Below are 22898 nucleotides of genomic sequence, written 5' to 3' on the forward strand. Positions count from 1 at the left end.
CCTCCTGCTGGCTCTCAGCTCCTCCCCTGCAGTATACACCTCCTGCTGGCTCTCAGCTCCTCCCCTGCAGTATACACCCTCCTGCTGGCTCTCAGCTCCTCCCCTGCAGTATATACCCTCCTGCTGGCTCTCGGCTCCTCCCCTGCAGTATACCCCCTCCTGCTGGCTCTCGGCTCCTCCCCTGCAGTATATACCCTCCTGCTGGCTCTCGGCTCCTCCCCTGCAGTATACCCCCTCCTGCTGGCTCTCGGCTCCTCCCCTGTAGTATATACCCTCCTGCTGGCTCTCGGCTCCTCCCCTGCAGTATACCCCCTCCTGCTGGCTCTCAGCTCCTCCCTGCAGTATACACCCTCCTGCTGGCTCTCAGCTCCTCCCCTGCAGTATATACCCTCCTGCTGGCTCTCAGCTCCTCCTCTGCAGTATACACCCTCCTGCCGGCTCTCAGCTCCTCCCCTGCAGTATACACCCTCCTGCTGGCTCTCAGCTCCTCCCCTGCAGTATACACCCTCCTGCTGGCTCTCAGCTCCTCCCCTGCAGTATACACCCTCCTGCTGGCTCTCAGCTCCTCCCCTGCAGTATACACCCTCCTGCTGGCTCTCGGCTCCTCCCCTGCAGTATACACCCTCCTGCTGGCTCTCGGCTCCTCCCCTGCAGTATACACCCTCCTGCTGGCTCTCCGCTCCTCCCCTGCAGTATACACCCTCCTGCTGGCTCTCAGCTCCTCCCCTGCAGTATACACCCTCCTGCTGGCTCTCAGCTCCTCCCCTGCAGTATACACCCTCCTGCTGGCTCTCAGCTCCTCCCCTGCAGTATACACCCTCCTGCTGGCTCTCAGCTCCTCCCCTGCAGTATACACCCTCCTGCTGGCTCTCAGCTCCTCCCCTGCAGTATACACCCTCCTGCTGGCTCTCGGCTCCTCCCCTGCAGTATACACCCTCCTGCTGGCTCTCGGCTCCTCCCCTGCAGTATACACCCTCCTGCTGGCTCTCAGCTCCTCCCCTGCAGTATATACCCTCCTGCTGGCTCTCAGCTAACCAGTTCTTGCTTAGTGTCTGTAGGAGGCACACGGGTCTGTTTCAGACCCCAACGTTTTTATTTTACTTTTCTATAAATTTTTATTTTTAATTAACGGAGTGAAGGGGCGACGGATCCTTTAAAGGTTCCGATCTCTCCCGAATCATCACCAGGCGAGCACTCGGAGTATACCTCCCCGTACCTCTCCTGCGACGTGGGAAGCCATGCCTGAGCTCACTTCAGGAGCGACGGTTCCTTTCATGGTCCCGATCTCCCCACACCAGCAGCAGGCGACTACATGGAGTGTCGCCTCCATGTATCCTCTCCTGGAGCCAGGCCTAATGCTGGACAACTGGCCCTGTCCACCCGGACTGAACTCTGTGGATGTACAGGGGCCCCTCTCTATGGCGTCCGAGCAGCCCCCTCTGTCCCACCACTGTGAAAGCGGATGGCACAAGGAGGCGGACGGTTCCTCTCCACCTCCCTAACAAACGGATGATGGTTAGAGGTTTATCCCTGCACCGTCCACGCTGCAATACCTGACCTGCAGCAGAACAGTAGAGTGCGCGCGCTTCCTCGGCACTGAAACCCAGTCATCGCGGCGGCTTCATGCTGGGACGGCACCCATGGTGACTGGATGTAGTCAGCGATGGGCCTCTGCAGTGAGATATTCATATGATGACAGGCAGCCTCCGCTTCCCTGTGGCCCACCTCCCTGAGGTAACGCTCCGGCCGGCTGCAAAAATTTATCCCCCGGCTTCGGCCGATGTGTAGGCCGCATCCCGGAAGCCACGCCGGCACTATGGCGCGCTAAGGCGACTCCGCCCACCTTTTCTGGCGCTTCTTCCCTGGCACTGAAGTGATCGCTTCCCTCATCAACGCTGGTATTGCTCATGCTAGCTGCAGAACTTTAGGCCCCAGCTTGGACCTATTCATGGAAGTCATGAGGCTCCGCCCACATCATGTTTGTGGCTCCGCCCTCCGAATTGCCGCCTCTCACTCTCTGCGAGACTTTACCACCTCTGCAACTCTGGTGGCCATCTTGGTCCACCCTGCCAGCACACACACACACACAGGGGCTATGGTTTTGTATTAAAGAGGCACATGACCAGTATTCCTGGTCTTAAAGGCACATGACCAGTATTCCTGGTCTTAAAGCTGTCGGCTAGCAGGGGCCGCAAGTATTGTAGAAACGTACAGGCGTCTAGAAACGTACACGCGCCTAGAAAACGGAAGTTTCATTTCCTGATCCCTCACCAATGATTTGCTGAGAACAAGTCTCTGAATATGGATCGGATATTGCCTTGGTTCTGGACTCACCAGAACTTCAGAAAAGGATGGATTCGCCAATTAATATCATCAACTAATCTCTGTAGATTGACGAGGACTTCGGTTCTACTCTAGAGCACGCAGTGTCCCTCATGAGGAAACTAAACTCCCTCGCAGAGCATCTGCCATTCACCCGGACAGGGAGGGTACGGATAAGCGATCCACTGGACAGAAACCTCTGCAAGCATGGTATCCTTTTTTCAGCCAATATGCAAACACGCGGGGTGTGCCCTCCACGTATTCCCACCTAAGACGTGAGATGCCATGCCTGGTCTAATTCTTAATGCCGACGGGTCCTTTTAAAGGACACCGATCTCCCCACACCAGCAATAGATGAGCACATGGAGTGTCACCTCCATGTATCCTCTTCTACAGCCAGGCCTAACGCCGGACAGCCAGCCCTGTCCACCCAGGGACCTTAACTCTGTGGATGTACAGAGGCTTCCTTTTTGGCATCCAAACACCCCCTCTGCATCTCCACTATTTAGCAGATGATGCAAGAAGGCGGACGATCCTTGTCCACTTCCCTGTTAAGAGGATGGTGGATCGAGGGTTCATCATTTAACTCCGCACATTCAAAAGAGAGCGGCGATAGTAAGAGACGGTTTTTCCTGTTTCACCTGCATGCAGCCGCGCATTCTACCACTTGGCATATTATCTGGGTAGAATCTCCTGTGGTATACCTACCAGTATCCCTACCCGATGGGTCATGAATTAAAAATACAACAGACTGTCAGATAGCAAATCTAGTTCGTTCCGTCTTGTGACCTCCCAGTTCAGCGCTCTACCCTCCCTTAGCAATGGTGTCTTGGTCAGAGACCTTAAAGGGACTCTGTCACCTGAATTTGGAGGGAACAATCTTCAGCCATAGGGATGGGGTTTTCAAGTGTTTGATTCACCCTTTCCTTACCCGCTGGCTGCAATATTGGATTGAAGTTCATTCTCTGTCCTCCATAGTACACGCCTGCGCAAGGCAAGAGTGTTTGCAAGGGTTATGGGGCTGTCATGTTCCTCTTGCCTAGAGGCGTGGTCGTCCTGCCCTATCTGGTCGACTTTCTAGCCGCTCCTTCAGCCCAGCGCTGAGTCGTCTAGATTTCTTGCGATACCCTCTCTCTCCTGGGCTGGCAGTTAAACTTAGATAATTTTTTTCCTCATTTCCAGTCCAGCAGATACCCTTTTTGAGGATGATCCTGGAATCTTCCAGAAGTTTGGTGATTCTCCCTTGAGACAAGGCTGCGGCCCTTCAACAGGGAACTTGCGCACTTGTTCACTCATCCCCTCATTCCATTTTATTTGCTAGGAGTGTTCTGATGAAAATTGATGATGACTATGGAAGTGGCTTCCTTCGCGCCTCTCGTTTTCTGCAGGTCAATCAGGCTTTCAGAGGGTAGTCTCTGAGTTCCTTCCTTATCCAGGGAAGATCATATCTCCCAGTTAGTGACTACCGATGCCAGTCCTCTCCTCCTTATCATTGCTCTGGGGATCCGAACGGTACAGCTAGCTCTACAGCAGGTCCACTGCCTTCTGACAGGTCACCCCATCCGATTCAATCGGACAATCCCACGTCTGTGCCATACGTCAATCATCTAGCAGGTACCCACGGTTAGGCGTCATGGCCAAGGTACCTCACATTCTCTGTTGGACCATGATTTATCATCTGGTGATCTCTGCACTACACATCTCAGGTGTAGAACTCTGGGCGGCAGATGCCATCAGGGTCCCGCCTTATGTGAGTGGGAACTTCACCCGAAAGTCTTCCATCAGATCCGTCTTCTCTGGAGCACTCCAGATGTAGGTCGGATGGCATCCAGACTGAACGCCAATGTACTGTAAGTTCATGGTTCGGCCTCCAGGTCCAAAAGCCATCGCAGTGCATGTTCTGGTTTTTCCATGATACCAGTTTCCTTCACCCCTCTTCCACTACTTCCGAGATCTTTTCGGAAGCAAGAAGGGCCCCAGTGATCCTAGGAGATCCGCACTGACCATGTCAGGTTTTTTCTCGTTTGCTGAACTAGTATTTTTCCATCTTAGTGCAACAAAACTGCAAATATGGACTTCCTCGCAGGGAGTCTTCACCTGTGGTTCTTCCCTATAGCATACCGTTAGATCTTTGGGACCTTAATGATCCTGGGAGTCTTACAGTAGACTCCTTTTGATCTGGACAGACTTTACTATCAGGGAACAGTCCGCATGCATTCTTGAAGCACTATAATTCCCAGACTTTCACAGATGTGAGTCTGGGCAGGCAGACTCTGCAGGCCGCGGTGTCGCACTTGTAAGTAGCGGTTACACAGGGCCTGATCTGATGTTGTCCCCACCCAGGGACTGCTTTGGGACGTCCCACGGTCTGTGTCCCCCAATGAGGCAAAGGAGAGGGATTTTTGTGTACTCACCGCAAAATCCTTTTCTCCGAGCCAATCATTGGGGGACGCAGCTCCCACCCTATTATTAGCTTGTGCTTGTTTTATAATTTGACATGCTATACTCTTATATATAATGTGACATGCTATATGCTCATATGTTATTGATCTCCTACTGCTTTTGCACCGAACTGGTTAGCTGATAGCCAGCAGGAGGGTGTATACTGCAGGGGAGGAGCTAGCTTTCTTTGTATCACTTAGTGTCAGCCTCCTAGTGGCAGCAGCATACACCCACGGTCTGTGTCCCCCAATGATTGTCTCGGAGAAAAGGATTTTACGGTGAGTACACAAAAATCCCTATTTTAGCAGCAAAAGCTAAAAATCTCCACCCCCTTAGACCCTTGTCAGTGTGGCAAGATTTTCTGCATATGTTTTGTAGCAAAAAAACAGGCCAAAATCCTAAACAGAACACACTGGTAATCTCCTCCTGATTCGGCTTAGCCAGGAGACTGCTCTCAACACTTATTTATTTCAAAGGGGGGAGGCTCCTGCTGCAGCCAGTTGCCTCACAGGACAGTGGTGAGGAGGAGGCTCCTGGGATTTTCTTTACAACCAAAACTGAAAAATTTGTACTCAGATCAACAGAAAGGAAACTGTCGGCATATGAAAGTTTTGGCACCCTTGAAATTGTTCCAGAAAATGAAGTATTTCTCCCAGCTTGAATTTTTTTGGAACTTGTTTGGGGCTGCTTACTATCCTGCATGCAGACTATCCTGCGTTGCAACCTTTCATCAACTTTACCGTCCACGTCCAGGGGGATTGGTACAGTGCCGTGGGTTGCAAACCTCTTTGTTATTTTGCACACCGTGGACAAAGGAACATCAAGATCTCTGGAGATGGACTTGTGACCTTAAGTCCTCTTTCACACTTCCGTCTTTTTGCCTTCGTCGCAATCCGTCATTTTGGGCAAAAAACGGATCCTGCAAATGTGCTCGCAGGATGTGTTTTTTGACCATAGACTTGTATTAGCGACGGATGGTCACACGTCGCGTCCGTCGTGCGACGTATCCGTCATGTTTTTGTGGTCCGTCGTCACAAAAAAAGTTCAATGTAACATTTTTTTTGGACGTTTCGTCCGCCATTTCCGACAACGTGTGCGCGGCTGGAACTCCGCCCCCTCCTCCCCGGGACATAGACTGGGCAGCGGATGCGTTGAAAAACTGCATCCGCTGCCCACGTCGTGCATTATTTTCACAATGTCCGTTGGTCCGGCGCATAGCGACTGACCCGTACCAACGGAAGTGTGAAAGAATCCTAAGATTTTTGATATTTTTCGGCAATTGTGGTTCTCCAGTTCTTAGACAGTTTTCTTCTCTTTCTGTTCTCCATGCTTAAGTGTGGCACACACAGACACACAATGCAAAGATTGGGTCAACTTCTCCCCTTTTTTCATCTGGTTTCAGGTGTGATTTTTCATATTGCCTGTTACTTGCCACAGGTGAGTTTGAACAAGCATCGCATGCTTGAAACAAAGTTTACCCACAATTTTGGAAAGGTGCCAACAATTTTGTCCGGCCCATTTTTGGAGGTTTTATGTGAAATTATGACCAAGTTATCTTTTCCTCACTTTTTTTTGTGTGTGTTGTTCCAATACACACAAAGGAAATAAACGTGTAACTGCAATAATTTCCTGGGAGAACTACTTTATTTTCTGGAACAATTTCAAGGGTGCCAGCACTTTCAGCTATGACATGTTTAGAATTTATAGTTTGTTTTTTTTCTCATTTATAGGTGCATCTCACAAAATTAGAATATCATCAAAAAGTTAATTTATTTCAGTTCTTCAATGCAAAAAGTGAAACTCATATATAGAGTCATTACACACAGAGTGATCTATTTCAGGTGTTTATTTCTGTTAATGTTGATGATTATGGCTTCCAGCGAATGAAACCCCAAAAGTCATTATCTCAGTAAATTAGAATACTTCATAACACCAGCTTGAAACAATGCTTTTAAAATCTGAAATGTTGGCCCACTGAAATGTATGTTCAGTAAATGCACTCAGTACTTGGTCGGGGCTCCATTTGCATCAATTACTGCATCAGTGCGGCGTGGCATGGAGGAGATCAGCCTGTGGCACTGCTGAGGGGTTATAGAAGCCCAGGATGCTTTGATAGCAGCCTTCAGCTTGTCTGCATTGTTGGGTCTGGTGTCTCTCATGGACACACCAGCAGATGACATGGCTCCCCAAACCATCACTGATTGTGGAAACTTCACACTAGACTAGATATACGTGTGTCGTATTCCTGAGGAAGAAGTCATACAGAGACGTCGAAATTCGTTGAATAAAGCCACAATTCCTTTGCATCAATACGTCCGGATTTTCATTTTGTTCAGCAGTGCGGATGATATCCACTAATTTCCCTCGGTTGTTTTCTGATATGGTCAATGTCTGACCCGTGGCTCTGCGGCAGCTGACGTTTCTATGCTCTTACAAAGGGGCACCAGGTGATCAGTTTTGTGAATAACAGATTCTGAAATTGTCGGATAAGACCCTATGTGCGCTTCTTCTCTCCTATAGTTTCTTTGTTTGGTAATGATTCTATGTAATATGAGTTTCACTTTTTGTATTGAAGAACTGAAATAAATTAACTTTTTGATGATATTCTAATTTTGTGAGAAGCTCCTGTATTTTGTGATGTTCTTTTAAACGTTTTTTTTCCCCAACTTTTTCAACCAGGTTGTAGGCAAGAAAGGAGAGAGCCACTGAGCAGATGTCGGGAGGAAAGTCACTGTTACACACTTTGGGTCGTCACCACAAGAAGCATTTTCCGAAAAGTTTTAATGTCCCATTCAGAATATAATTCTCAAAACATTTTTTTTTTTTTTTTGCTTTTTGTTAAGTTTCATAACTGTGGTTTTATTGGAATCTGCCTCCGCCCATTTGTAAATAAATAGGACTACTTTTGCCAAATCACTTTTGTGTCTCAGGACTTTAATGAGCGTCGCTGTTTTTCTCAGGTGTCGCGATTGGCAGTTAGGTGCATCACCAAATCACTTCTAAGCATTGTGTATTCACAAGTCTGCAGAAAAGAAAGCTTCAGGATTAGAGATGGGCGATCCTGAACAGTAAAGTTCGGCGTACATACCGAACACCTACTGTTCGGCCACGGACTTCATCAGGAAGTCCGTGTTACGGTACCAGGCGTTTGTCATGCTGTCATGTGCATAACAACGCTGGAAACGCCAATTCTGATCGGCGGAAAAATCATTCCCGCCGGTCAGAGAGCCGCGGTTCTCACGCTGTCAAAAGACAGCGGGAGCACTCAGCTGTGATCGGAGGTATAAAGTTTACCTCCGGACACTGGTGTCAGCTGATGGAACTGCAGCTCCCATCCTCCGACACCTGCTGCCACTGTTAGCAGTGAGAGCAGGAGCGGCTGATAGGTGTATTTATTAGCCGGTTCTTGCGCTGTAAATAAAGAATTTAAAAAAAAAAAAAAAAAAACTGGCGTGGGTTCCCCTGTATTTTTGATAACCAGCCAGGCAAAACTCACAGCTGGGGGCTGCAACCCTCAGCTGTCCGCTTCAGGAGGCTAGTTATCAAGAATATAGGGGTCCCCACAGCGTATTTTTTTTTAAATTTAAATAATGATTTAAAAAAACGGCGTGGGGTCTCCTCCATTTTTGACAACCAGCCTTGCTAAAGCAAACAGCTGGGGGCTGATATTCTGAGGCTGGTAAGGGGCCATAGATATTGATCCCCCCCCAGCCTAAAAATAGCTGCCCAGAAAAGGCGCATCTATTAGATGCACCAATTCTGGCGCTTTGCCCGTCTCTTCCCACTTGCCCTGTAGCGGTGGCAAGTGGGGTTCATATTTGTAGGGTTGATGTCACCTCTGTATTGTCAGGTGACATCAAGCCCACTGCTTAGTAATGGAGAGGCGTCTATAAGACACCTATCCATTACTAATCCTATAGTTGTATTGTAAATAAAGACACAGCCAGAATAAAGTCTTTTATTAGAAATGGAACAAAATACACTTTTCCATTTTTATTTAAAAATAAGTTATACTCACCTAACGCCTAATTCCACTGAATCCCTCATTCTCCTGTAATAAAACAAAAAATAAAAAACAATATCCCTCACCTGTCGGTCGTTCTGTCCCACCTGTAATCCATGTCTGGGGGATAATTAGTTTTCAACCTGGAAGGTGCCAGGGTGCGACCGTCCAGGCTGAGAACCACTGGTGACTGAGCTGCTGCGAGCTCAGCGTCGGTGACATCATTATTATTACTATTATTATTATTTACTTATATAGCACCATTAATTCCATGGTGCTGTACATGAGAAAGGGGATACAGACAGTTATAGATATCGTTTACAGTAAAGAAATTTACAGTGACAGACTGGTACAGAGGGGAGAGGACCCTGTCCTTGCGGACTTACATTCTATGGGATAATGGGGAAGAGACAAGGTCGGGGGTGTAGCAGCTCTGGTGGTGGTGAGGCGGCAGAATGGTTATTGCAGGCTGTAGGCTTTCCTGAAGAGAAGGATTTTCAGATTCTGTCTGAAGGATCCAAGAGTGGTGGATAATCGGACATGTTGAGGCATGGAATTCCAGAGGATGGGAGATATTTGGGAGAAATCTTGGAGGCGGTTGTGTGAGGAACGAATAAGTGTGGAGGAGAGTAGGAGGTCTTGGGAGGATCGAAGAATACGAGAGGGAAGATATTGGGAGATTAGTTCAGAGATATAGGGAGGGGACAGGTTGTGGATGGCTTTGTAGATCAGTGTTAGTAGTTTGAACTGGATTCGTTGGGGAATTGGGAGCCAGTGGAGGGATTTGCATAGGGGAGAAACGGGAGGAGAGAGGTGGATTAGCCGAGCAGCAGAGTTCAGGACAGACTGGAGTGGTGCAAGAGAGTTAGCGGGGAGGCCACAGAGGAGGGTGTTGCAGTAATCGAGGCGGGAGATGATGAGGGCATGCACAAGAGTTTTAGTGGATTGAGGGTTGAAGAAGGGACGGATTCTGGAAATATTTTTGAGTTGGAGATTACAGGAGGTGGCAAGAGTTTGAACGTGTGGTTTGAAGGACAGGGCAGAGTCGAGAGTTACCCCGAGGTAGCGGATTTCAGTTGCGGGGGAGAGCGTTGTTTACCATAATAGGTCGGGTAGGTGAGGTACGTGAGATGGGGGAAAGATGATGAGTTTGGTTTTGTCTACATTGAGTTTTAGGAAGTGAGAGGTGAGGGAGGATATGGCTGATAGATGCTCCAAGATTCTGGACAGCAGAGGTGTGACATCTGGGCCAGAGAGGTAGATCTGAGTGTCGTCTGCATGCAGGTGGTACTGGAAGCCATGGGACTTTGAGTATTCCTAGGCCAAGGGTATAGATGGAAAAAAGTAGGGGCCTCCTCACAGAACCTTGAGGGACTCCAACAGAGAGAGCACGGGATGAGTAGTGTGTGGGAGGGAAACGCTAAATGTGCGGTTGGATAGGTATGAGGCAATCCAGGACAGGGCAAGGTCCTTGATGCCAAGGGAAGAAAGAATCTGTAGCAGTAGGCAGTGGTCGACTGTGTCAAAGGAAGAGGACACTTCGAGATGGAGGATGGAGAACTGTCAATTAGCTTTGGCTGTGGGTAAGTCATTAGTAATCTAACAATCCAGATAGCTCGCACTATTAAATAGATCTTAGACTTGATGGGGCTGTTGTACTTGCTGTGAAAATACACATCAGAGTGGCTGTATAATCCTTTTTGGAATTTGTCTTGCCCAATATTAAAATGTTAAAATTTAGAATTTCATAAACTCCTAAAATGCTCATTTTTATTATGAGGAATACACTAATTCTGACATTTATTTTGACAATAAACACACCAACCTCATCAGGTGCAAGATCTATTTAATATATGTTTGCAGTCTGTATTATGAATTTTGCTGACTATATCCATGATTACCTCCCTAGAAGACAGCCAAAAATCTTGGGTTCAGGTATAAAGGATAATAGGGAACCAGATCAATATCACAGTGTTTGGCTGGGCTTAATCTAACAAGGACAGTTACAGCATTAGCCACAACTTGTTACTCCACTTAAGTCTAAAGGCCCCGTCACACATAGCGACGCTGCAGCGATACCGACAACGATCCGGATCGCTGCAGCGTCGCTGTTTGGTCGCTTACTCCCACCAATCGCCAGATGCTGCACCCTGTTCGGGAGATTACCGAATAGTAAATACTCAAAGGGATGAGAATCCAGTGGACAAATGATAACTTTGTAGGCTGGATTGATTACCCCCATTTAAATTGTAAGTGCACCTTAATGCTCCCTACTTTCACGTAATACACCTGTATAGTTCTTAAATATGCTTTGTCCCAAAAAACAGTGTCTTTAAGATTTGCAGTCCCTTAAGGCTGTCACCGTCATACAAATTGTGTTTTCACTAATGGATATTCAGTAGAGATGAGCAAATGTTTGGAAATTCAAGTTCGCCATCTAATCTAAATTTTCCCAGGAAATTGAATTTGCATCGAGTCAATTCACCACAATTCGAAAGTACGCAAAAGCCTCGAATTGCCCTGAGCAGGCGTCTGTGTTATGGAATTGCTGCGGCACTATAATAAAACTAATGAAGTAAGCAGCAGCTGCCAGGTATGTGGCCCTACATTACAGACACAGTGACTCCTGCCTCACAGACATGGTGGCTCTCCTGCCTCACAGACATGGTGACTTTCCTGCCTCATAGATACAGACGGTGACTCTCCTGCCTCATAGATACGGATGGTGATTCTCCTGCCTCATAGATACGGACGGTGACTCTCCTGCCTCATAGATACGGACGGTGACTCTCCTGCCTCATAGATACGGACGGTGACTCTCCTGCCTCATAGATACGGACGGTGACTCTCCTGCCTCATAGATACGGACGGTGACTCTCCTGCCTCATAGATACGGACGGTGACTCTCCTGCCTCATAGATACGGACGGTGACTCTCCTGCCTCATAGATACGGACGGTGACTCTCCTGCCTCATAGATACGGACGGTGACTCTCCTGCCTCACAGACACGGTGACTCTCCTGCCTCAGATACGGACGGTGACTCTCCTGCCTCACAGACACGGTGACTCTCCTGCCTCAGATACGGACGGTGACTCTCCTGCCTCATAGATACGGACGGTGACTCTCCTGCCTCATAGATACGGACGGTGACTCTCCTGCCTCACAGACACAGTGACTCTCCTGCCTCATAGATACGGACGGTGACTCTCCTGCCTCATAGATACGGACGGTGACTCTCCTGCCTCATACATACGGACGGTGACTCTCCTGCCTCATAGATACGGACGGTGACTCTCCTGCCTCATAGATACGGACAGTGACTCTCCTGCCTCACAGACACGGTGACTCTCCTGCCTCAGATACGGACGGTGACTCTCCTGCCTCACAGACACGGACGGTGACTCTCCTGCCTCATAGATACGGACGGTGACTCTCCTGCCTTATAGATACGGATGGTGACTCTCCTGCCTCATAGATACGGACGGTGACTCTCCTGCCTCATAGATACGGACGGTGACTCTCCTGCCTCATAGATACGGACGGTGACTCTCCTGCCTCACAGACACAGTGACTCTCCTGCCTCACAGACACGGACGGTGACTCTCCTGCCTCATAGATACGGACGGTGACTCTCCTGCCTCATAGATACGGACGGTGACTCTCCTGCCTCATAGATACGGACGGTGACTCTCCTGCCTCACAAACACGGTGACTCTCCTGCCTCAGATACGGACGGTGACTCTCCTGCCTCACAGACACGGTGACTCTCCTGCCTCAGATACGGACGGTGACTCTCCTGCCTCAGATACGGACGGTGACTCTCCTGCCTCATAGATACGGACGGTGACTCTCCTGCCTCATAGATACGGACGGTGACTCTCCTGCCTCACAGACACAGTGACTCTCCTGCCTCATAGATACGGACGGTGACTCTCCTGCCTCATAGATACGGACGGTGACTCTCCTGCCTCATACATACGGACGGTGACTCTCCTGCCTCATAGATACGGACGGTGACTCTCCTGCCTCATAGATACGGACGGTGACTCTCCTGCCTCATAGATACGGACGGTGACTCTCCTGCCTCATAGATACGGACGGTGACTCTCCTGCCTCACAGACACGGTGACTCTCCTGCCTCAGATACGGACGGTGACTCTCCTGCCTCACAGACACGGACGGTGACTCTCCTGCCTCATAGATACGGACGGTGACTCTCCTGCCTCATAGATACGGATGGTGACTCTCCTGCCTCATAGATACGGACGGTGACTCTCCTGCCTCATAGATACGGACGGTGACTCTCCTGCCTCATAGATACGGACGGTGACTCTCCTGCCTCATAGATACGGACGGTGACTCTCCTGCCTCACAGACACAGTGACTCTCCTGCCTCACAGACACGGACGGTGACTCTCCTGCCTCATACATACGGACGGTGACTCTCCTGCCTCATAGATACGGACGGTGACTCTCCTGCCTCACAGACACGGTGACTCTCCTGCCTCAGATACGGACGGTGACTCTCCTGCCTCATAGATACGGACGGTGACTCTCCTGCCTCATAGATACGGACGGTGACTCTCCTGCCTCACAGACACAGTGACTCTCCTGCCTCATAGATACGGACGGTGACTCTCCTGCCTCATAGATACGGACGGTGACTCTCCTGCCTCATACATACGGACGGTGACTCTCCTGCCTCATAGATACGGACGGTGACTCTCCTGCCTCATACATACGGACGGTGACTCTCCTGCCTCATAGATACGGACGGTGACTCTCCTGCCTCATAGATACGGACGGTGACTCTCCTGCCTCACAGACACGGTGACTCTCCTGCCTCAGATACGGACGGTGACTCTCCTGCCTCACAGACACGGACGGTGACTCTCCTGCCTCATAGATACGGACGGTGACTCTCCTGCCTCATAGATACGGACGGTGACTCTCCTGCCTCATAGATACGGACGGTGACTCTCCTGCCTCATAGATACGGACGGTGACTCTCCTGCCTCACAGACACAGTGACTCTCCTGCCTCACAGACACGGACGGTGACTCTCCTGCCTCATACATACGGACGGTGACTCTCCTGCCTCATAGATACGGACGGTGACTCTCCTGCCTCATAGATACGGACGGTGACTCTCCTGCCTCACAGACACGGTGACTCTCCTGCCTCAGATACGGACGGTGACTCTCCTGCCTCATAGATACGGACGGTGACTCTCCTGCCTCATAGATACGGACGGTGACTCTCCTGCCTCACAGACACAGTGACTCTCCTGCCTCATAGATACGGACGGTGACTCTCCTGCCTCATAGATACGGACGGTGACTCTCCTGCCTCATACATACGGACGGTGACTCTCCTGCCTCATAGATACGGACGGTGACTCTCCTGCCTCATACATACGGACGGTGACTCTCCTGCCTCATAGATACGGACGGTGACTCTCCTGCCTCATAGATACGGACGGTGACTCTCCTGCCTCACAGACACGGTGACTCTCCTGCCTCAGATACGGACGGTGACTCTCCTGCCTCACAGACACGGACGGTGACTCTCCTGCCTCATAGATACGGACGGTGATTCTCCTGCCTCATAGATACGGATGGTGACTCTCCTGCCTCATAGATACGGACGGTGACTCTCCTGCCTCATAGATACGGACGGTGACTCTCCTGCCTCATAGATACGGACGGTGACTCTCCTGCCTCACAGACACAGTGACTCTCCTGCCTCACAGACACGGACGGTGACTCTCCTGCCTCATAGATACGGACGGTGACTCTCCTGCCTCATAGATACGGACGGTGACTCTCCTGCCTCATAGATACGGACGGTGACTCTCCTGCCTCACAGACACGGTGACTCTCCTGCCTCAGATACGGACGGTGACTCTCCTGCCTCACAGACACGGTGACTCTCCTGCCTCATAGATACGAACGGTGACTCTCCTGCCTCATAGATACGGACGGTGACTCTCCTGCCTCATAGATACGGACGGTGACTCTCCTGCCTCAGATACGGACGGTGACTCTCCTGCCTCACAGACACGGTGACTCTCCTGCCTCAGATACGGACGGTGACTCTCCTGCCTCATATATACGGACGGTGACTCTCCTGCCTCATAGATACGGACGGTGACTCTCCTGCCTCACAGACACGGTGACTCTCCTGCCTCAGATACGGACGGTGACTCTCCTGCCTAAGATACGGACGGTGACTCTCCTGCCTCATAGATACGGACGGTGACTCTCCTGCCTCATAGATACGGACGGTGACTCTCCTGCCTCATAGATACGGACGGTGACTCTCCTGCCTCATAGATACGGACGGTGACTCTCCTGCCTCATAGATACGGACGGTGACTCTCCTGCCTCATAGATACGGACGGTGACTCTCCTGCCTCATAGATACGGACGGTGACTCTCCTGCCTCATAGATACGGACGGTGACTCTCCTGCCTCATAGATACGGACGGTGACTCTCCTGCCTCATAGATACGGACGGTGACTCTCCTGCCTCATAGATACGGACGGTGACTCTCCTGCCTCATAGATACGGACGGTGACTCTCCTGCCTCATAGATACGGACGGTGACTCTCCTGCCTCATAGATACGGACGGTGACTCTCCTGCCTCATAGATACGGACGGTGACTCTCCTGCCTCATAGATACGGACGGTGACTCTCCTGCCTCATAGATACGGACGGTGACTCTCCTGCCTCATAGATACGGACGGTGACTCTCCTGCCTCATAGATACGGACGGTGACTCTCCTGCCTCATAGATACGGACGGTGACTCTCCTGCCTCATAGATACGGACGGTGACTCTCCTGCCTCATAGATACGGACGGTGACTCTCCTGCCTCATAGATACGGACGGTGACTCTCCTGCCTCATAGATACGGACGGTGACTCTCCTGCCTCATAGATACGGACGGTGACTCTCCTGCCTCATAGATACGGACGGTGACTCTCCTGCCTCATAGATACGGACGGTGACTCTCCTGCCTCATAGATACGGACGGTGACTCTCCTGCCTCATAGATACGGACGGTGACTCTCCTGCCTCATAGATACGGACGGTGACTCTCCTGCCTCATAGATACGGACGGTGACTCTCCTGCCTCATAGATACGGACGGTGACTCTCCTGCCTCATAGATACGGACGGTGACTCTCCTGCCTCATAGATACGGACGGTGACTCTCCTGCCTCACAGACACGGTGACTCTCCTGCCTCAGATACGGACGGTGACTCTCCTGCCTCACAGACACGGTGACTCTCCTGCCTCATAGATACGGACGGTGACTCTCCTGCCTCATAGATACGGACGGTGACTCTCCTGCCTCACAGACACAGTGACTCTCCTGCCTCATAGATACGGACGGTGACTCTCCTGCCTCATAGATACGGACGGTGACTCTCCTGCCTCATACATACGGACGGTGACTCTCCTGCCTCATAGATACGGACGGTGACTCTCCTGCCTCATAGATACGGACGGTGACTCTCCTGCCTCACAGACACGGTGACTCTCCTGCCTCAGATACGGACGGTGACTCTCCTGCCTCACAGACACGGACGGTGACTCTCCTGCCTCATAGATACGGACGGTGACTCTCCTGCCTTATAGATACGGATGGTGACTCTCCTGCCTCATAGATACGGACGGTGACTCTCCTGCCTCATAGATACGGACGGTGACTCTCCTGCCTCATAGATACGGACGGTGACTCTCCTGCCTCACAGACACAGTGACTCTCCTGCCTCACAGACACGGACGGTGACTCTCCTGCCTCATAGATACGGACGGTGACTCTCCTGCCTCATAGATACGGACGGTGACTCTCCTGCCTCATAGATACGGACGGTGACTCTCCTGCCTCACAAACACGGTGACTCTCCTGCCTCAGATACGGACGGTGACTCTCCTGCCTCATAGATACGGACGGTGACTCTCCTGCCTCATAGATACGGACGGTGACTCTCCTGCCTCATAGATACGGACGGTGACTCTCCTGCCTCATAGATACGGACGGTGACTCTCCTGCCTCATAGATACGGACGGTGACTCTCCTGCCTCATAGATACGGACGGTGACTCTCCTGCCTCATAGATACGGACGGTGACTCTCCTGCCTCATAGATACGGACGGTGACTCTCCTGCCTCATAGATACGGACGGTGACTCTCCTGCCTCATAGATACGGACGGTGACTCTCCTGCCTCATAGATACGGACGGTGACTCTCCTGCCTCATAGATACGGACGGTGACTCTCCTGCCTCATAGATACGGACGGTGACTCTCCTGCCTCATAGATACGGACGGTGACTCTCCTGCCTCATAGATACGGACGGTGACTCTCCTGCCTCATAGATACGGACGGTGACTCTCCTGCCTCATAGATACGGACGGTGACTCTCCTGCCTCATAGATACGGACGGTGACTCTCCTGCCTCATAGATACGGACGGTGACTCTCCTGCCTCATAGATACGGACGGTGACTCTCCTGCCTCATAGATACGGACGGTGACTCTCCTGCCTCATAGATACGGACGGTGACTCTCCTGCCTCATAGATACGGACGGTGACTCTCCTGCCTCATAGATACGGACGGTGACTCTCCTGCCTCATAGATACGGACGGTGACTCTCCTGCCTCATAGATACGGACGGTGACTCTCCTGCCTCATAGATACGGACGGTGACTCTCCTGCCTCATAGATACGGACGGTGACTCTCCTGCCTCATAGATACGGACGGTGACTCTCCTGCCTCATAGATACGGACGGTGACTCTCCTGCCTCACAGACACGGTGACTCTCCTGCCTCAGATACGGACGGTGACTCTCCTGCCTCACAGACACGGTGACTCTCCTGCCTCATAGATACGGACGGTGACTCTCCTGCCTCATAGATACGGACGGTGACTCTCCTGCCTCACAGACACAGTGACTCTCCTGCCTCATAGATACGGACGGTGACTCTCCTGCCTCATAGATACGGACGGTGACTCTCCTGCCTCATACATACGGACGGTGACTCTCCTGCCTCATAGATACGGACGGTGACTCTCCTGCCTCATAGATACGGACGGTGACTCTCCTGCCTCACAGACACGGTGACTCTCCTGCCTCAGATACGGACGGTGACTCTCCTGCCTCACAGACACGGACGGTGACTCTCCTGCCTCATAGATACGGACGGTGACTCTCCTGCCTTATAGATACGGATGGTGACTCTCCTGCCTCATAGATACGGACGGTGACTCTCCTGCCTCATAGATACGGACGGTGACTCTCCTGCCTCATAGATACGGACGGTGACTCTCCTGCCTCACAGACACAGTGACTCTCCTGCCTCACAGACACGGACGGTGACTCTCCTGCCTCATAGATACGGACGGTGACTCTCCTGCCTCATAGATACGGACGGTGACTCTCCTGCCTCATAGATACGGACGGTGACTCTCCTGCCTCACAAACACGGTGACTCTCCTGCCTCAGATACGGACGGTGACTCTCCTGCCTCACAGACACGGTGACTCTCCTGCCTCAGATACGGACGGTGACTCTCCTGCCTCATAGATACGGACGGTGACTCTCCTGCCTCATAGATACAGACGGTGACTCTCCTGCCTCACAGACACAGTGACTCTCCTGCCTCATAGATACGGACGGTGACTCTCCTGCCTCATAGATACGGACGGTGACTCTCCTGCCTCATACATACGGACGGTGACTCTCCTGCCTCATAGATACGGACGGTGACTCTCCTGCCTCATAGATACGGACGGTGACTCTCCTGCCTCATAGATACGGACGGTGACTCTCCTGCCTCATAGATACGGACGGTGACTCTCCTGCCTCACAGACACGGTGACTCTCCTGCCTCAGATACGGACGGTGACTCTCCTGCCTCACAGACACGGACGGTGACTCTCCTGCCTCATAGATACGGACGGTGACTCTCCTGCCTCATAGATACGGATGGTGACTCTCCTGCCTCATAGATACGGACGGTGACTCTCCTGCCTCATAGATACGGACGGTGACTCTCCTGCCTCATAGATACGGACGGTGACTCTCCTGCCTCATAGATACGGACGGTGACTCTCCTGCCTCACAGACACAGTGACTCTCCTGCCTCACAGACACGGACGGTGACTCTCCTGCCTCATACATACGGACGGTGACTCTCCTGCCTCATAGATACGGACGGTGACTCTCCTGCCTCACAGACACGGTGACTCTCCTGCCTCAGATACGGACGGTGACTCTCCTGCCTCATAGATACGGACGGTGACTCTCCTGCCTCATAGATACGGACGGTGACTCTCCTGCCTCACAGACACAGGGACTCTCCTGCCTCATAGATACGGACGGTGACTCTCCTGCCTCATAGATACGGACGGTGACTCTCCTGCCTCATACATACGGACGGTGACTCTCCTGCCTCATAGATACGGACGGTGACTCTCCTGCCTCATACATACGGACGGTGACTCTCCTGCCTCATAGATACGGACGGTGACTCTCCTGCCTCATAGATACGGACGGTGACTCTCCTGCCTCACAGACACGGTGACTCTCCTGCCTCAGATACGGACGGTGACTCTCCTGCCTCACAGACACGGACGGTGACTCTCCTGCCTCATAGATACGGACGGTGACTCTCCTGCCTCATAGATACGGACGGTGACTCTCCTGCCTCATAGATACGGACGGTGACTCTCCTGCCTCATAGATACGGACGGTGACTCTCCTGCCTCACAGACACAGTGACTCTCCTGCCTCACAGACACGGACGGTGACTCTCCTGCCTCATACATACGGACGGTGACTCTCCTGCCTCATAGATACGGACGGTGACTCTCCTGCCTCAGATACGGACGGTGACTCTCCTGCCTCACAGACACGGTGACTCTCCTGCCTCAGATACGGACGGTGACTCTCCTGCCTCATAGATACGGACGGTGACTCTCCTGCCTCATAGATACGGACGGTGACTCTCCTGCCTCACAGACACAGTGACTCTCCTGCCTCATAGATACGGACGGTGACTCTCCTGCCTCATAGATACGGACGGTGACTCTCCTGCCTCATACATACGGACGGTGACTCTCCTGCCTCATAGATACGGACGGTGACTCTCCTGCCTCATAGATACGGACGGTGACTCTCCTGCCTCACAGACACGGTGACTCTCCTGCCTCAGATACGGACGGTGACTCTCCTGCCTCACAGACACGGACGGTGACTCTCCTGCCTCATAGATACGGACGGTGACTCTCCTGCCTCATAGATACGGATGGTGACTCTCCTGCCTCATAGATACGGACGGTGACTCTCCTGCCTCATAGATACGGACGGTGACTCTCCTGCCTCATAGATACGGACGGTGACTCTCCTGCCTCACAGACACAGTGACTCTCCTGCCTCACAGACACGGACGGTGACTCTCCTGCCTCATAGATACGGACGGTGACTCTCCTGCCTCATAGATACGGACGGTGACTCTCCTGCCTCATAGATACGGACGGTGACTCTCCTGCCTCATAGATACGGACGGTGACTCTCCTGCCTCACAGACACGGTGACTCTCCTGCCTCATAGATACGAACGGTGACTCTCCTGCCTCATAGATACGGACGGTGACTCTCCTGCCTCATAGATACGGACGGTGACTCTCCTGCCTCAGATACGGACGGTGACTCTCCTGCCTCACAGACACGGTGACTCTCCTGCCTCAGATACGGACGGTGACTCTCCTGCCTCATATATACGGACGGTGACTCTCCTGCCTCATAGATACGGACGGTGACTCTCCTGCCTCATAGATACGGACGGTGACTCTCCTGCCTCATAGATACGGACGGTGACTCTCCTGCCTCATAGATACGGACGGTGACTCTCCTGCCTCATAGATACGGACGGTGACTCTCCTGCCTCATAGATACGGACGGTGACTCTCCTGCCTCATAGATACGGACGGTGACTCTCCTGCCTCATAGATACGGACGGTGACTCTCCTGCCTCATAGATACGGACGGTGACTCTCCTGCCTCATAGATACGGACGGTGACTCTCCTGCCTCATAGATACGGACGGTGACTCTCCTGCCTCATAGATACGGACGGTGACTCTCCTGCCTCATAGATACGGACGGTGACTCTCCTGCCTCATAGATACGGACGGTGACTCTCCTGCCTCATAGATACGGACGGTGACTCTCCTGCCTCATAGATACGGACGGTGACTCTCCTGCCTCATAGATACGGACGGTGACTCTCCTGCCTCATAGATACGGACGGTGACTCTCCTGCCTCATAGATACGGACGGTGACTCTCCTGCCTCATAGATACGGACAGTGACTCTCCTGCCTCATAGATACGGACGGTGACTCTCCTGCCTCATAGATACGGACGGTGACTCTCCTGCCTCATAGATACGGACGGTGACTCTCCTGCCTCATAGATACGGACGGTGACTCTCCTGCCTAAGATACGGACGGTGACTCTCCTGCCTCATAGATACGGACGGTGACTCTCCTGCCTCATAGATACGGACGGTGACTCTCCTGCCTCATAGATACGGACGGTGACTCTCCTGCCTCATAGATACGGACGGTGACTCTCCTGCCTCATAGATACGGACGGTGACTCTCCTGCCTCATAGATACGGACGGTGACTCTCCTGCCTCATAGATACGGACGGTGACTCTCCTGCCTCATAGATACGGACGGTGACTCTCCTGCCTCATAGATACGGACGGTGACTCTCCTGCCTCATAGATACGGACGGTGACTCTCCTGCCTCATAGATACGGACGGTGACTCTCCTGCCTCATAGATACGGACGGTGACTCTCCTGCCTCATAGATACGGACGGTGACTCTCCTGCCTCATAGATACGGACGGTGACTCTCCTGCCTCATAGATACGGACGGTGACTCTCCTGCCTCATAGATACGGACGGTGACTCTCCTGCCTCATAGATACGGACGGTGACTCTCCTGCCTAAGATACGGACGGTGACTCTCCTGCCTCATAGATACGGACGGTGACTCTCCTGCCTCATAGATACGGACGGTGACTCTCCTGCCTCATAGATACGGACGGTGACTCTTCTGCCTCATAGATACGGACGGTGACTCTCCTGCCTCATAGATACGGACGGTGACTCTCCTGCCTCATAGATACGGACGGTGACTCTCCTGCCTCACAGACACGGTGACTCTCCTGCCTCAGATACGGACGGTGACTCTCCTGCCTTATAGATACGGACGGTGACTCTCCTGCCTCATAGATACGGACGGTGACTCTCCTGCCTAAGATACGGACGGTGACTCTCCTGCCTCATAGATACGGACGGTGACTCTCCTGCCTCATAGATACGGACGGTGACTCTCCTGCCTCATAGATACGGACGGTGACTCTCCTGCCTCATAGATACGGACGGTGACTCTCCTGCCTCATAGATACGGACGGTGACTCTCCTGCCTCATAGATACGGACGGTGACTCTCCTGCCTCATAGATACGGACGGTGACTCTCCTGCCTCATAGATACGGACGGTGACTCTCCTGCCTCATAGATACGGACGGTGACTCTCCTGCCTCATGGATACGGACGGTGACTCTCCTGCCTCATGGATACGGACGGTGACTCTCATGCCTCATGGATACGGACGGTGACTCTCCTGCCTCATGGATACGGACGGTGACTCTCCTGCCTCATGGATACGGACGGTGACTCTCCTGCCTCATGGATACGGACGGTGACTCTCCTGCCTCATGGATACGGACGGTGACTCTCCTGCCTCATGGATACGGACGGTGACTCTCCTGCCTCACAGACACGGTGATTTTCTCACCTTATACACGTAGCAACTCTATTTCAGACAAGGTAACTCTATGCTTTTCAAACAGTGACTCTCCTGCCTCACAGACACAGTGACTCTCCTGCCTCACAGAGACAATTACTCTCCTACCTCACAAACACAGTGACTCTCTCCTGCCTCACAGACATGGTGACTCTCTCCTGCCTCACAGACACGGTGATTCTCCTGCCTCACAGATAGTCACTCTTCTGCCTCATTGATATGGACGGT

At 51.9% G+C, this 22898-nt stretch overlaps 1 protein-coding gene across 1 annotated transcript in view; it reads left to right on the top strand.

Annotated features, from left to right (window-relative positions):
• TXNL1 (thioredoxin like 1) overlaps positions 1 to 7680 on the top strand; it is a 38974-nt gene extending 31294 nt beyond the window's left edge. The window contains exon 8 of the mRNA XM_069746010.1: positions 7444 to 7680. Coding sequence (XP_069602111.1) covers positions 7444 to 7473 — 30 coding nt within the window. The 3' untranslated portion in view covers positions 7474 to 7680. The remainder of the gene's footprint in view (positions 1 to 7443) is intronic.
• Positions 7681 to 22898: the final 15218 nt, after the last annotated feature.

The sequence above is a fragment of the Ranitomeya imitator genome, chromosome 1 (genome assembly GCF_032444005.1).
Source record: "Ranitomeya imitator isolate aRanImi1 chromosome 1, aRanImi1.pri, whole genome shotgun sequence".
Taxonomy (NCBI): Eukaryota; Metazoa; Chordata; class Amphibia; order Anura; family Dendrobatidae; genus Ranitomeya; species Ranitomeya imitator.